General features: G+C 32.4%; 1 protein-coding gene across 3 annotated transcripts in view; it reads left to right on the top strand.

The window, feature by feature from the left end:
• Nucleotides 1-14,647, top strand: part of LOC118184382 (homeobox protein DBX1-like) — a 144,862-nt gene that overhangs the window by 109,574 nt on the left and 20,641 nt on the right. For 2 of the 3 annotated variants that reach the window (XM_085810017.1, XM_035354050.2), the window contains one exon: nucleotides 4,018-4,304. In XM_085810017.1, coding sequence (XP_085666143.1) covers nucleotides 4,018-4,304 — 287 coding nt within the window. The remainder of the gene's footprint in view (nucleotides 1-4,017; nucleotides 4,305-14,647) is intronic. The other variant, XM_035354051.2, reaches the window with a different exon arrangement.

Raw genomic sequence — 14,647 nt, 5'->3', positions numbered from 1 at the left:
ACTCAAAGGTAAGTTCTTCTTCGAAATTCCTCCCCAATGGCTTCTCTCCCTTTAGGCAGATAACCCTTGCATGCCTTACTATATTTAATGAAACCTTAACCTGACCTATGTGCCTAATTACAAATATTTTAACATGCATAATTTTATATTTACATTTAGCCATCCAATTTCAAACTTTTGACTTAAAACACGTTTTAGGATACATTCATTATCAAATTCAAATCTTCTAGCAAATATACTTAGGCAGAGCACTCAATAACTCTTTTAGCGTTTTTACACAGTTTAAGTGTTCTCTGATAATATAATAACTACCCATTTCACATTTAAACTTTAATCGCATTGTCATCAGATCGCAATCTTGATTGCCTTACTCTGTATCATATTGCTTCATTAGCCGAATTCGCAAATGTATCCGTTTTCTGTTCCACGCATTTGTGTAAAACTGTACATAATTTAACACAAATGTGTGGTTACAAATCAAGTAAAAGTTAAGCTATTCGCATATCTGTGTGTATATTTATTAATTTTGACGAGGATTGCAGCATTTGGTGATAATTTTATTTTTTAATTAACCCAAATAAGTAAAACGTGTAAGCCCAAAGTGATTTTTTTTCAGTTATATAAAAATAAAATGATGAGTTTAAAATGAGCAACTATAAAGCCTCTCCTCTAAAAATCTTTAAAAAGTACACGTTACAATAATATGTGGATGAAAAAAAAAATTATTTTATTTCAAACATTTTGGCGTTTGGAACATAAAAAAAAAGTAGCGAATACTCGATCAAGGGTATTGAAAGACGCATACAATTTAAAGGTACCGTAAGGCACTTTTTCATTCTTCAAACATAATATTTTTACTAAAATTTATTTTTTTGTAGTTCAGCAGCTTCGAATTTTATAAAACAAATTCATAATCAAAATCGCTGTTGTTAGTTATCGAAAAATAAACAAGGTGGGATTTTTGCGTAAATGTCACTAACTATACAAATTGCTATTATCTATCACGCAATGAATGTTTCTGTTATGCTGAAGTGCCCCGTTTCTCGATTTATATGGAATTGCCGTGTGTCGAGATACTATCAAAGCGCTGTCAAGGGAGCTTTTGAATGTAAACAAAAAGCACCCCATCTGGAAACCGAAGCCTCATAGCAGTGCTTCACTCCTAGTGCGGAGTTGCCCCTCCTTCCTTTCTTACTTCCATAATTTTAAATGATGAGACTGTTAACGAAGGTTCTTCATTAAGAATGTTCGGTCATATCTGAAAAGACTGGAAGGTAAGTTGGTAGTTCTAGGGCTCGATACACAGCAGAAGGCAGAATACACAGCAGAAGGCACAGCAGAAGGCGATACACAGCAGAAGGCAGAGTAATATAAAGATGCCTAAAACAGGGAATAACTAATTAATATAATAAAGCTTCGGAAAAGCCACAACAAAATCTGTTTCAAAACTACTATTTAGCCACTGTTTTTATTTCTGTGATGTTTGTACTCATTTTAGAAGGAAATCCTATTTGGCTGAAATACTTTATGTAAAACAAATACAGATTAAAAGAAAAGAGAGATCAAAAAGCATTAATTGAGTTGCATAACTTGCATCTGTTTATTAAACAAAAAGTGAAATTGGGACTTGATTTTTTAAAATTGTGCAAATTATTTTCATCCAATTAATTATTTTAATTGTTGTTATCCATCTCACTATGAATGTTTTTTTTATGCGGAAGTGTTCTATTTTTTGATTTGTATGGAACTACCGTATGTCGAAATAGTATCAGAGCTCTGTCAAGCGAACTTCTGAATGTAAGTAAACAAAACACACCCCATCTGGAGACCGAAGCCTTAGAGAAGTGCTTAACTTATAATGACAGTTTAATCCCTCCTTCCTTTCTTACCTCCATGGTCTCTAATATTTATTTGAAGAAAAATATTTAAATATACTTTTTAAATATTTTCTCAAGCTGTTTTGCATACATAAGAAATACTTATTTTCGTAATTACTGACACACATATGTTATTCCCTTTGTAATTTGCAATGGGTGTATTGATAATTAATAAATCTTTTAAAATGAGCTTCAAACAGCCATCAAAATTATATTTAAAATTATTATTTAGAAAAGCGTTTATTATGCTTTTATATTTACAAAACATATTTGCCTCTTTACTCGTGCTCATTATATTCAGGTCGATGAGACCAATGAATGGAATGATTAACCTGACAATTCATTCCCACTTTCAATCCCCATCAAATGCTGGCTGTGCAAGCTACAGTAAGTTATGGAAATTTTAACAAAGGGCTCGTACTTTGCCTTAAGAAAACAAAGTAAAATTAAATATCTCACCTCTTAGAAAAGAGGGAAATACAAATAACTGGGAACGAATAAGAAAATATTTTTGAAAAATAAAATTTAAATTTACATAAACAATGTATTACAAATTTTTGTTCTTTTGTCGCAGAAATAGTGGTCATCGGATTTAGAGGTCTTTAGACTAACGTACGAAGTTCAGTTAGTAACATGTGTTCTTCTTTTTGAGATAAATAAAATAGAAAACAAAAAGAACAAGGAGCTTGGGAATTAGAGGCAAATTTAAACAAAGGAATCACCAGAGCACCAACTACAGCTTACCACTGAGTGTAAGCATTTTAAGGGTTTTCCTTAGGAGTAATGTAGGCATAAGCCTATTTTCCAAAAGCCCTCATATGTTTCTCCATATTTAGTTAAACAAACACAAAACCCTCCTTCTTCTTAGCATGATTAAATAATTCATTTTCCGTTAGATGATTCGAAGCCTTTTAAAAACTAAGATACTTTTCATAAACAATTATTGTACTAAGTAGTTCAGTTCAACTTGAATTGGCTCGGAATATTTGTTTATAGCAGTGTTTCGTACGCTTTTCAGCCTCGTGACCTATATGTATATATTGCTCAGGTAACAACATGGTCGAAAATAATGTAATAATGAAAGCTAATAGACAAATAGGTATAAGTAATAAAATCATCTGATAATTATAATTTTTTTCGCAATTATAAGTAGATACATCTTATTAATAATCCAAAGAAGTGCATGCTAATATTATCGTAATTATCAAATTCGTAAAAACAACCTTGAAAGAAATACCTTTTTCTTTCTCCTGATGAGGAGGGACCTTTAGCTGCCCTCGAAATCGATTGAGTGTTTCATTATACTTACGCTAAATACAAGGTTGTTTTTACGATTTTGATTGTCACATTAGCGTGTTTCTCTTCTAGTCTAATTATCGAAATTGTTTAATAATACATAAAAGAAACAGAGCACTTCAAAACTTTTTTCCGTCCTACAGCTTGTCTCTATTCTGGTGCCATGCGCATCCATGTACACATTTGGGCAACTACTGACTTACAGTAAATAGCAAATGAGAGCTTTCTCTGTAGCTTCATTCTGATTTTTTTATTGAAAGCACCTCTGGTACTAAGCCCTCTGCGAAATTAAGAAGAAACATTTTTTCACTTTTTTCTGATATATTTCTTTTCAACGAGACTTAAACACAACTTTCTTTTAAAAAATATCTTTCCTTATGACCTCTAGCACACCAGCTTACTTTCCCCTTCTTTAATTAAATTTATTCTCCGAATACTCTCCATTAAATTCGAGACGACACCGAGCTTTACTGGATCATTTAACTTCATGCATTTCTTCTGTAAATACACTTGTAACTTAAGCAGCCATATGCAGTTTCACGCTTGCAACCTAACTTTTCCGTGAAGTTTATTAATAGAAGAGTATAATCTAATGCAAAATTTCAATTTGATGAAAGTATATTTATTACATACAATCCAGTTCAGGAATTTGTTTTAAATATTTACGCATACTGTACAAAAAATAATCGTTTTGCGTACAGTTTGCATAAATATTAACGAAATTCATGAAATCTTGTACGTTATTTTGCTTAAATCTTCTTTCTGATATTATTTATGCAAATTACATAAACCGATATTATCATTTCTGTGATGTATCTAGCTGATTGAATCTTTACACTTCCAGCAGGCTCCTACATTGGCCATGGATACCAAAATCTCAGCAGTACTATGATGGGTCAAAATTTACCCCTTTCTCTAGGAGCTTCTCAGTCGACACTTTCACCTCCAGCAACGGTTCCTTTTCCTTGGTCAGCAGCGGCTAGGGGCAAACCAAGAAGAGGAATGATGAGACGAGCTGTTTTCTCTGATGCCCAGAGACAAGGTTTGGAAAAAAGGTTTCAGATGCAGAAATATATCAGCAAACCTGATCGGAAAAAACTCGCCGAAAAACTAGGGCTCAAAGATTCCCAGGTAATTCTTATGCTAGACTTCTGTTTGAATTATCTGCCTTATCAGAGATTACCTATAGTAGCATATTTACTCTTGGTCATTTGTCTCTATACAACTAGAGGCTTTAAATGTGTTCTTCAAAATATTATTCATTAAACCAAAGTTTCATTAAAGTAAGAAACTTTGCTTTTTATTTCACTGAAATATGTACTAAGTAAACATGTGAATCAGAGTTTAAGAATTTCTTTAATATACTAATGAAATCTAAGTCACTGATAAAACATGTTCGCACGGTTGCAGTGTAATATACTGTAAAATACAAAGCAGGTATACAAAACGGCTCAAAAATTCTCAGCTATATTGAACTATTAGCGAGTTATCATACTAACAAGTCAAATCGGAATCGAAATCGAAATAAAATTTATTAAGCCGTTCCTCGTGGGTTACAATTGAATTAAGCTGATGTACTGTTGAACAAAAGTATTACAAAAGGAGACTACATGTCCCATTACTTAAGACTTCAATTTATTACAAACAAGGTTCTAAATGCCAACTTGTCCGGAGAAACTAGGGCTACGGCAGTGAGATGAGCTCTGTTGAGCAGTCCAGATATAGCTTGGAAACTGTTAATGATGACAGAACACTTTGATCTACAGATGATTTGAGTACATGCATCACTTTGAGTAATCGGGGAATGACAAAACTGTAACAGCGCTGTACGAACAAAGTTGAATTGCAGCTAGTGCGTAAGCTAATGTAGGAGGACATAGTATCTAAATATATGGTAAAAAATAAACAAATTGAAAATATACATATCAGTACAGAACTATGTACAATATTGGATTTGTGTAACAGCGCTGAATATAGAGGGGCAGTGGTTTTACACTATCTTTAAATTATTAAATCATTTACCAACGGCACAAATACTAGTTATGTGTTAACCTTTCTCATAATCAACAAGCACTTGTCCTCAGTAACACAGTGGCGTTGCGGCGAACGCTTGCATATGTCTTTGGCTACGAAACTTGATACCCGCACTTATTAAACAGCTATCTTTAAACTACACCACATATCACTGAAATTGCATAACTTAGTGGTGTGAGCGAATATGGGGAAATAAGCCGAGAAAGACAGGATAGGTTTTAATTCAAATATAATTGTTAGTAAACTCTAAAGAAAAGTTGTTACAGATTTTTTTAAAAAAAGTGATTGATTATCCTACCCAAAACTGATATCACACTAAAAACCATATCTGAAATCTGACTGTTATATTTGATAGATTTTATTTGCTATATGCCATTTTACCTAAAGTGTACAGACAAACAATGGCCTGTAAACCAGAAACCTAAATGCTCGTGTGTATGCTTTTCTCACAATAATTAATTATTGCCAGTTTGGTTATAATGATTATATCTCGCGATCCTTAAAAATAAAGAATTTAATAATAGAATTAAATATGGTCAAATTGGTAAAATTAGCTATGGGCTTTAAAATACGAGTAAAGTTTATGAAGTTGTAAGATTCTGTACTGTGTACTTTTGAGTTACAGTTGAATTTAGGGAATCTTAAGAACTAGTAAGCGAATAATCGCTTGAGTTCTTGAGACAATGAGTAAGATTTGAAAAGGGTTAAAGACCCTTTATTATTCCAAATGAAAGTTTAATAGAACTCCGTCTTGGAGTTTTACAATAAAGCCGCCACTCGGGCTTGAACTCAAAAACTAAGAAATTAACTTAACTACTCTTAACTAAAAAGATATAAAGATACAGCGGAAGCTATCAAGATTCTAACCGAGTTGGCCCCTTAAAGCTGAATAACAGCGAAGCTATCATGGGCCTAAAGTACGGCCGAGTGTAATAATAGCTTAAGAGAGAGTAGCCTAAAAAGGCGGACGCGTTATAGCCCGAATCACTGGTTCTCTCTAACGAAGACAGTAGAACTTCGCGGTTAAATACTTCTCCTCGAATTTGCATTCAAACGCGATTCTAAAAGTACGTTCTGACCTGAAGTTGTAAGTTGAAATTAAGAAGCGAAAGGGAAGGAAGTCTAACTCAAAATTTAACTGTTAGAAAAATTAACATAATCCTTACAAAGTAGATATATGTTTAAACTTATTTTTCTGACCTTTGTGTTTCTTCATATTCGCTTATTATTTACACTGTATTTGAATAACTTTCTTAGGGCACTTTTTCTAATTCTTTTATTTGGATTTCATTTAACTTATTTATATTTTCAGCATACATACTCCTTTCTCTGTTTATTTTTCCTATTTTGTATATATATATATATATGTATATATATTCATTCTTAATCGAAAATTATGTTATTCCTATATCGCATGTCACAGATATCACGGATGTATATTTACGATATTTCGTAGCCACAAATTTACGGATTTGTAACATAACCACACGGAAAGACATTCCAGTTCACTGAGGCTTGTTATAATCTTCTACATTCATTTCTATTTCTTAATCTCTGTGTTTAAATTTGAAAACTCATTGTATATTAATATAATAGCTGTCTTCTACTTCCACTTTTATGGTGCACATGAATTTGAGACGATGGTAGCTATGTCTTTACTGTAGTAATTACTAAGCTCATTCAGAAAGTAAGCACCGTTTGGGTATTAAAAATGATTAGCAATTTCTTTTCATTTGTATTTTATTACAGAAACTCTGTACACCTTAAACTACTTTTCAACATTAGAATTTCTGAAGCAGGAGATGTGAAAAATGAGCAATGCCCTCTTTTGAACTCGAACCTAGACTTCTCGAATGCGTATCGAGTGTGCTACCATTACACCACGAAGGCATGCTGGAAGGAGGGAGAATATACCTTATAATATTCAACATGCGAATTAAGACATGTGTCTCATCGCGGGCATTGTCGTTAAGGCAATGTGTCAGGCAAGCGAGTATGTTGCACTAGAATATGCTGTCTGCAACCTGAACCAGTTCTGAACGCTTACCTTGATCCCATCATCATTTGCAAAGTGTTGGTCGCCAAAAGAAACCAGATAGATGTTGGGTAGAGGTAGGTTCGGACTAAAAGAAGTATTCCGCCATTCCAGTGATTATCATTTCATTTCAAGTGTCCAAAAAACCCATGTTTCCGAGCCTGTGACAATTCTTTTCAAAAAAGTCTTTCTTCTATTGTCAAAATCTTCAAGGCTGCCCCCATCCGTTTCCATTTCCGAAAGTCCATTAGTGATTTCGGAATTTGAATTTTTTGTAATGAAAATGTCGTGTAAGGTCACAATGTCATGTAAGGTATTCGTGAAATGTCTTGAAAATGCATTGACAAATTAGATATCGGTATCGCCTATTTGAACAAACTTTTTCGTCGAAGCAGCTCACCAATTCTTCGATGATCAACGACGGGCGTTCACTGCGCTCATCGTCGTGGACATTACGTTAAAGAAAATCTTAACAATTTTTCACACCATACCTTCACTCATCGCATTCTCTCCGTAAATTTCGCTTATCCGCTGATGAATTTCCAAATATTCGAAAACTTCTCGCATTCAGAAACTTGATACCGGCACTTATTTCACAAGTGGCGGGGCGATCGATTGTTTTAAACATGATACGGACAAATAATGTCTTCAAATTTTAACATAAACATAAAATAAAAATAAAATAAAATAAAAAAAAACCTAAATTTTAATTGAGCGAAATAAAATTCAATTTTAAAAATAAAAAAAGAAAGTCTGAAAGGTTTCAGATTTTAAATTACGTCCAAAGGGGCGTTTTTTTAACATTTTGTGTGTTACTTTTTTTTATTCAATATTATATTCTATCAGGACTTAATGTTCTGTGCATACTTTTGGCAAACATAAAGGTGCTAGTATCAATGTCCTGACTCGAACAGTGAGCTGAATGCAGCTATGTTCTTAAGAGTGCTAGAAGAATTACAACGTAAGAAGGGTGTAAAAGACCCTTTTTATTGAAATCACTATTTACAGCAACTCCCAACTCGGGAGTGATAACAGAAGAAATAATAATCGCGCTTGGGTCTTGAACAATTAAGCAATTTAAAAGTAAAACTTCAGTAGACATTTAAATAGTTGCTGTCACAGAGCTTAAACGCGAGATTTGCCTATTTGTGTTGCGTAGCAAGCCTTTGCTAAGCACTAACGCACTTAAATCACTTCCATCAGTATTTGAGAAACAGTACTAAGGCGTAAGAATTTAAATACTAACTATTCTGGCGAACGTCCACCGAGCCGACGTGGTCTGACATTAAAGCTCTCTCACACTTGAGAACTCCAACTCCAACTTGCTTTATTTGCCGCGATTAATCTGCGAAATTGCAGGTTGTGTTCCGGCTATCGAACCTTGGTGCTTCTAAGAGCGCTGCAGGTAAGGAAATGCCGAACGTAGTTCTCGTGGAGACAGGATAGCAGATGCAGGATGTGTGACCAATGTCACGTGATGAGCGATAACACACTTGAGAAGTTTCTCACTAACCTTAAATACAAAACTTGGCTCCAACAAAAATTAGCATAAAGCTGAACCGTGCGCTCATTCTGAAGGGAAGTTGAAATAAGAGTTTACAGGAAAGGGTAACTTAAAAATAAAAAGAAATTTGGTTAGTTTAACTTAAAACCTTACAATTATTCGCACTTAAACCATAAAATTCAGTTGAAGAGCAATAGCGCAAAATAATTTTAAATTGAGCATATCTTTAGAATTTCCGATACACAGTCTCACGCGCTGGAAATCAAAATGTTTTTTCTATACAACGTTGTCATTGCTCGCTTTGAAATCCTTGAGTTTGTTAATCAAAAATTCTTTAAAGTTATACAAAATATGAAACTGATAATAAAACTAATTCCAAATTAGGGCTTCCAGATACCCACATTTGGTGGTGGGTTACGTTATTCAAAATTCGATAGCTCTAGGTACCGATGTTTTATCACAATGCGAGAAACATACATATATTTATACAGATACTTCATTATTTAATTTCTTCAAATATAATACGGGGCAATAATATTTCGTGGCAACAGTCTGAAAAGTGAAACGGATATTCAGAGTGATTCGACGCAAAATCGCAAAACGAAAACAATAGTTCCTCAGGACAAAGCCCCTTTGGACTAAAAATTCTGAAAGCTTTCATATTTTATATTACGTCCAAAGGGGTTTTCTGTGATGCCTTTAGTTATTAAATATCAAGTTCTTCGACTTTAACCATAAAATTCAATTCAACAGCCATATCTCAAAATATTTAAAAGAGCATATCTTTAAAATTTCCGATAGACAATCTCATGTGCTTGAGATAAAATGTTTTTACCCCCCCGTAAGTGTTGCCATTGCTCACTTTGAAATCTTTGAATTTGTTAATCACAAATTCTTGACTCATATTTTGTTTGACAAAATATGAAATCGATAATAATTCTAATTCAAAATTAGGGCTTCCAGATGCCCATATTCGGTGAAGGATTACGTTATTCAAAATTTGATATCTCTAGGTACCGTTGCTTTATCACAAGGCGAGAAACGTATGTACATTTATGCAGATTCTTCATTATTTAATTTCTTTAAATATAACACAGGGCGATAATATTTGGTGGTAACAATTTGAAAAGTGAAAAGGACATTTAAAGTTTTCGACGCAAAATGCCAAAACGAAATTAATAGCCCTTTTGTGCTAACGTTCTTTGGACTAAAAAATGCCTAAGCTAATGTTCTCAAGCTGAATGATGTAACTACGCATGCGCGATCTACGGGCTATCAAAAGCTCAGAATATATACGCAAACAGGACTTACTTTCTAAATCAACTAAATCATTACTTTCTAAATATTTCGAAAATGGCAAGGATAAAAGAGAATCAAAAAGTAATTGAACATTAACAGAAGCATTTGAAATATGCGAACCTAAACAGTGTGTTTTAAAACGATAGCACAACTAAATTTCTCTCGAATAGTTGGTCGTTTATCTATAATTTCAGTGTAAAAAATATTTAAAATAAGGGTCTAGATAATTTCGGTGATGTAATGCCATTTATTAAAAATATACGAAACTTAAATTTTATAACGGACTTCCTTTGTAATATTAAAAAAATCCTTATGCGATGAAATTTGCATGAGATATCTTTAATTTCAGTATTAGGGAATCATATATGAATATTGTTACTCATTTACGTTTTCCTAAAATTTCTAAAACATAAAGTTTCCTGTCTGTAAATAAATATGGATTTAAAATTGCTATTAGTGGAAATACTAAAATTTGAAGGAAAAAAAATAATGCAATGTAATTCTGTGTTATGCCGCACATAAAATTGTTGTTTTCACTACGAGTAAAAGAATTTTAAGTCATAAAATTTTGATAATTTCTTGAGGGCTATTTTGCATAATATAGAGCATGTTTTTTGAAAGGAAAAATGTTCTATAGTCTTTATTAGGATAATTGTATCTTTCTTGTTAGCGGAATAAGCAGAAGTAAAAAGTTAAGAAATTCATTTGTAAAATTTGAATTATTAATTTGCGATCATGCTTTCAACAGATAAAAGTCATACTTAACACATTTGTCAAACTCAATAAAACATTTACTCAGAAATTTGAGCTGAGAATTGTGCTACTGCTATAAATACTACTTATTCATAGCTGAATTTATTGCCTTACTAAATACGATCATTTGATCTCAAATGAGGGTAGAAAAGGTTTTTTTTTTTTTTTTTTTTTTTTTTTTGCTATACGCGTGAAATAAATTCCCTAGTAAAACTTGAATAGCGAACTTTCTATATTAGGAGAGAGTTCCCTTCCATATAAATATAAAAAACACAAGAAACGTGGATTTTATTTTTGTTTTGTTTATTTGTTTCGTTTTTAGGTGGTATAACACCGCTAATCTATGTCTATTGATTTGGAGCGAGCAAGTGTATGCTAATGTTTGCTACGCGGGCGTGTATGTGGATAGCATGATCACTCCGCTAAAAAATGCCAATCAATACGAGCTTCCACATTGTGGTCGATGATTGGTCGCAGCTGTGACGTCATTTATATTCAAGCAATTCACTGGCTTTCGCTCCTAAATCTAGCCGCTTGCTTACATTCGTTAATGTTAAAGCTGACAAAACCTTAAAGCAAGAGACACGAACAGAAAAACTTAAACGAGCTTTCGGACATCGCAGCTGTTAAGTACCTGCAGTCACTGTTGTACCTAAAAGTTAGGTATGCTGTTTATGATTCTGGCGTCTACGAATATTTCGTTGTGCAGTTTCTTTCTTTCTTTTTTTAAATTTAAGCATAATTTAAGTTTTAAACGTACATTTTCTGAAACCAGATAGGAAAATTGAAATCTTTACTATAGTTGTTTTTCCCCTCTCTCCCTCTTTCTTTTAAATATAATTTCTATTAAAAATAAACCAGGCAAGGTAGAAAAAGAGAAAGGACTAGTTAAAATTTAAAATTAGAAATTTCTGCTAGCAATATAAATAATTTATCTTATATCTGTTGCACGATTCAAATTATTTTCAAATCGAGACAAGCCTAAAATCAAAACAATTTTTAAAGATGTAGAACATCCTTGAGGACTATGTTCCTCTTTAGGAGTGCCTTCATTGAAATCTTTTTAAAAGGAAAAACGTTTAGTATTTACGCTATACCTATAAATCATTTGGAATTCATTTGGATTACTGCAAACAACGCGAGGGCCCTTTTATGCGTGGAAAACGTTTTAAGGAATCTTTTTGCTATTCGATAAAATGTCCCTTCAAATCCATAGTGACCTGCCGTGGTCGAATCATGATATTCTTTCAAGACTTCTGCTTTTCTTTGTTGAGATATAACTAGTTGTGCTTCTTCTTCCGAATCAACAGAATATGGGTACAACCAACACCTTCTTAAACAGAAGCCCAACTACCGGATCGTGACGTCACGAACTGGCGGCTGACAATCGCCGTCGGCCATCCACTTCATGCCGTAAAAGTATGTGTGATACAGGAAGGTTGTACGGAAATATTTTTAAGGAGGTTAGAAGCTTTTAAATTTGAAGAGGGCAAATTTATAAGCGCAAAAGTTTGTATTAAAGAAACTTTTTTTATATGCACACTACTTGTATCGCAGCTCTTTCTTATTTTTTAGAAATAGCAAGGTGATAACCGAGATTTTTCCAGTCCTTGTTACCAGAGGGCACGTGGTAGAGCCTAATTAAGTCAGGAAAGTATTACTACTTGCTAAGATACCAGGCGTGCCTTGCATTAACACTCAATCCTTCCCTCCTTCCCTAATGAAGTTCACGATTTTTTAAGTAAATTTTCCTTTGCTGTCATTTTATCAAGTAGTTTAATAACAGTGTCAAAATATGCTTACTTTTACTACATTCAAATTCCAGATTTTTCATATAAATTAACATTATGCGAGTTATAACAAATAACAAACAAATTTTCATAACAATTACAATACATACATAACAATAATAATACATTTCATAACAATAATAATTCTCGAATAACAAATTTTCAATAAAGTTTTGTACTGTAACAGGCATCTGTTACATCATAAATATACATATTTTATCGTTGCAATTAAATTCTTATGCAATGAATAAAAATGAAATTTCTCAAAAGAAAGTTTAAATTAATCTTCTTTCACCATTAAAAGTTTGAATTTTTTTTCATTCCCCCTTGTTTTAACAACGAATCATTCATTGTTTTGCAGGAATTCTTCAGGAATATGTTAATTGCCTCATGCACAAGCAGTTTAAGAAGTCTGTTGGACGAGTGTTCATTTTTACATGCCTCAAATGGCAAATACTTTTCATCGTTACATAATAGTTCTACAGCGAGCTGGGTTGCAGTAGCCCTGTGATTTTTACATTAAAAAAAAAAAAAAAAAAAGTATATTAATTTTCAAAAGAACGCGAAAGTTTGAAAAGAACGAATAGCTTGGATGTAATAATGTAGCTATACATAGTAATAGTGGTAACCTGCATTAGGAATTTATTTCTTATGTTATGCAAAACTATTCACTTTATATTACAATTTTAAAAACCGTGAGCATGTTTATTGTCTTTACAGTTTCTTTATAAAAACTTCTAGAACAAAAATCTATAAAATATTAAATTATATACTTCGTTTTCTGCTATATACATATGAACTTAAAAGTTTCAAAATTAATCAAAAAGTTAAACAATGGAGATTAAAAAAAGTAAATATTTAGCAATCATACTATACTAACTGATATATGATTACTTTACCCAATATTATACATAATGTATATTATAGAAATGGAATTCCGCATTATCAATATACCCATTCTTTTAAATACAGAAAGCAATGTCTTAATAAATTTAAATTCCAAATTAGGCTTAACTAACCGTAGAATACTTCGAAGTGGTAAAATTTTGTCGCGGTATCGATTATAACTATTTCTTTAAAAAATTGGTTATTTAGGAAACCTGTATACTGATACTTTAGGGCTGTCATTATAATTTGCTCGGTATAACGGCCCATAGTACTTTAAGGGCATGTTGTGTAGAATTGTTATGTATTTATTTTACAGAGTATAGTGATTATATTGATTTACGTAGAATTGTTATGTATTATTTTAGAGTGCTTAGTTATTATATTAATTTTTTAATATTAAAATCTGTAAATATTAATTTTATTTTAAACTATCTGACTTACTCCTTAACTTTTCTCTCTTTCTGGTGCTGGACAACAAACAAAAAAAAAAAAAAAAACCCAAAACTCTAAGACAAATATTTGAATCTTCTTAAGTCATTAATGCAAAGAAGAAGTATCCTCCCTGGTGGTTTAGTGTAACAAAAATCCAAAAAGATTAATTTTAAAACAAAATGAAAAAATATAAAAATGCATTTCAGTATCAAATCCATTAATCTGCTATCTCTTACTAAATAAAACTAAATCCACTGACTTTTCTGAAAACAGATACATTTAATACAGTACAACTCTAGAGATAGCCACAAATAGTTTTTTTTAAATATAGTACAGAACACTTCAAAACACCAGTGAAAGGTATATCTCACAAGTAAGAATTCAACGCATCAGTTCATTCAAATTAATAAATCCGATCGTATAGTTACAATGCACTTAAAATTAATTCCCGTACTACCCGCTAAATTACCCAGGTTCGAATTGAAAAAGAAATAACTATGTTTTCCGTAAGGATCACATGGGTGGCCTACAGTAGACCACCAGATAAAAAACTCAAATAAAGCATACAATAATAAATGAATAAAAGCATTTATTGATTCTTTTATAAAAATATTAATTTTAGATAGCTGGCCAGACTACCCCTACAAAACTTTATCTAACAATTACTCACAATTTTGCATTTGACATTCCGAACAACGATCAATATTGTACCCAAATTATTACTTATGTACTCTACCAT

The sequence above is a fragment of the Stegodyphus dumicola genome, chromosome X2, assembly GCF_044657685.1.
Source record: "Stegodyphus dumicola isolate Sdum_Otavi_A_Nest chromosome X2, ASM4465768v1".
NCBI lineage: Eukaryota > Metazoa > Arthropoda > Arachnida > Araneae > Eresidae > Stegodyphus > Stegodyphus dumicola.
This window is presented reverse-complemented; position numbering and strand designations above follow the sequence as displayed.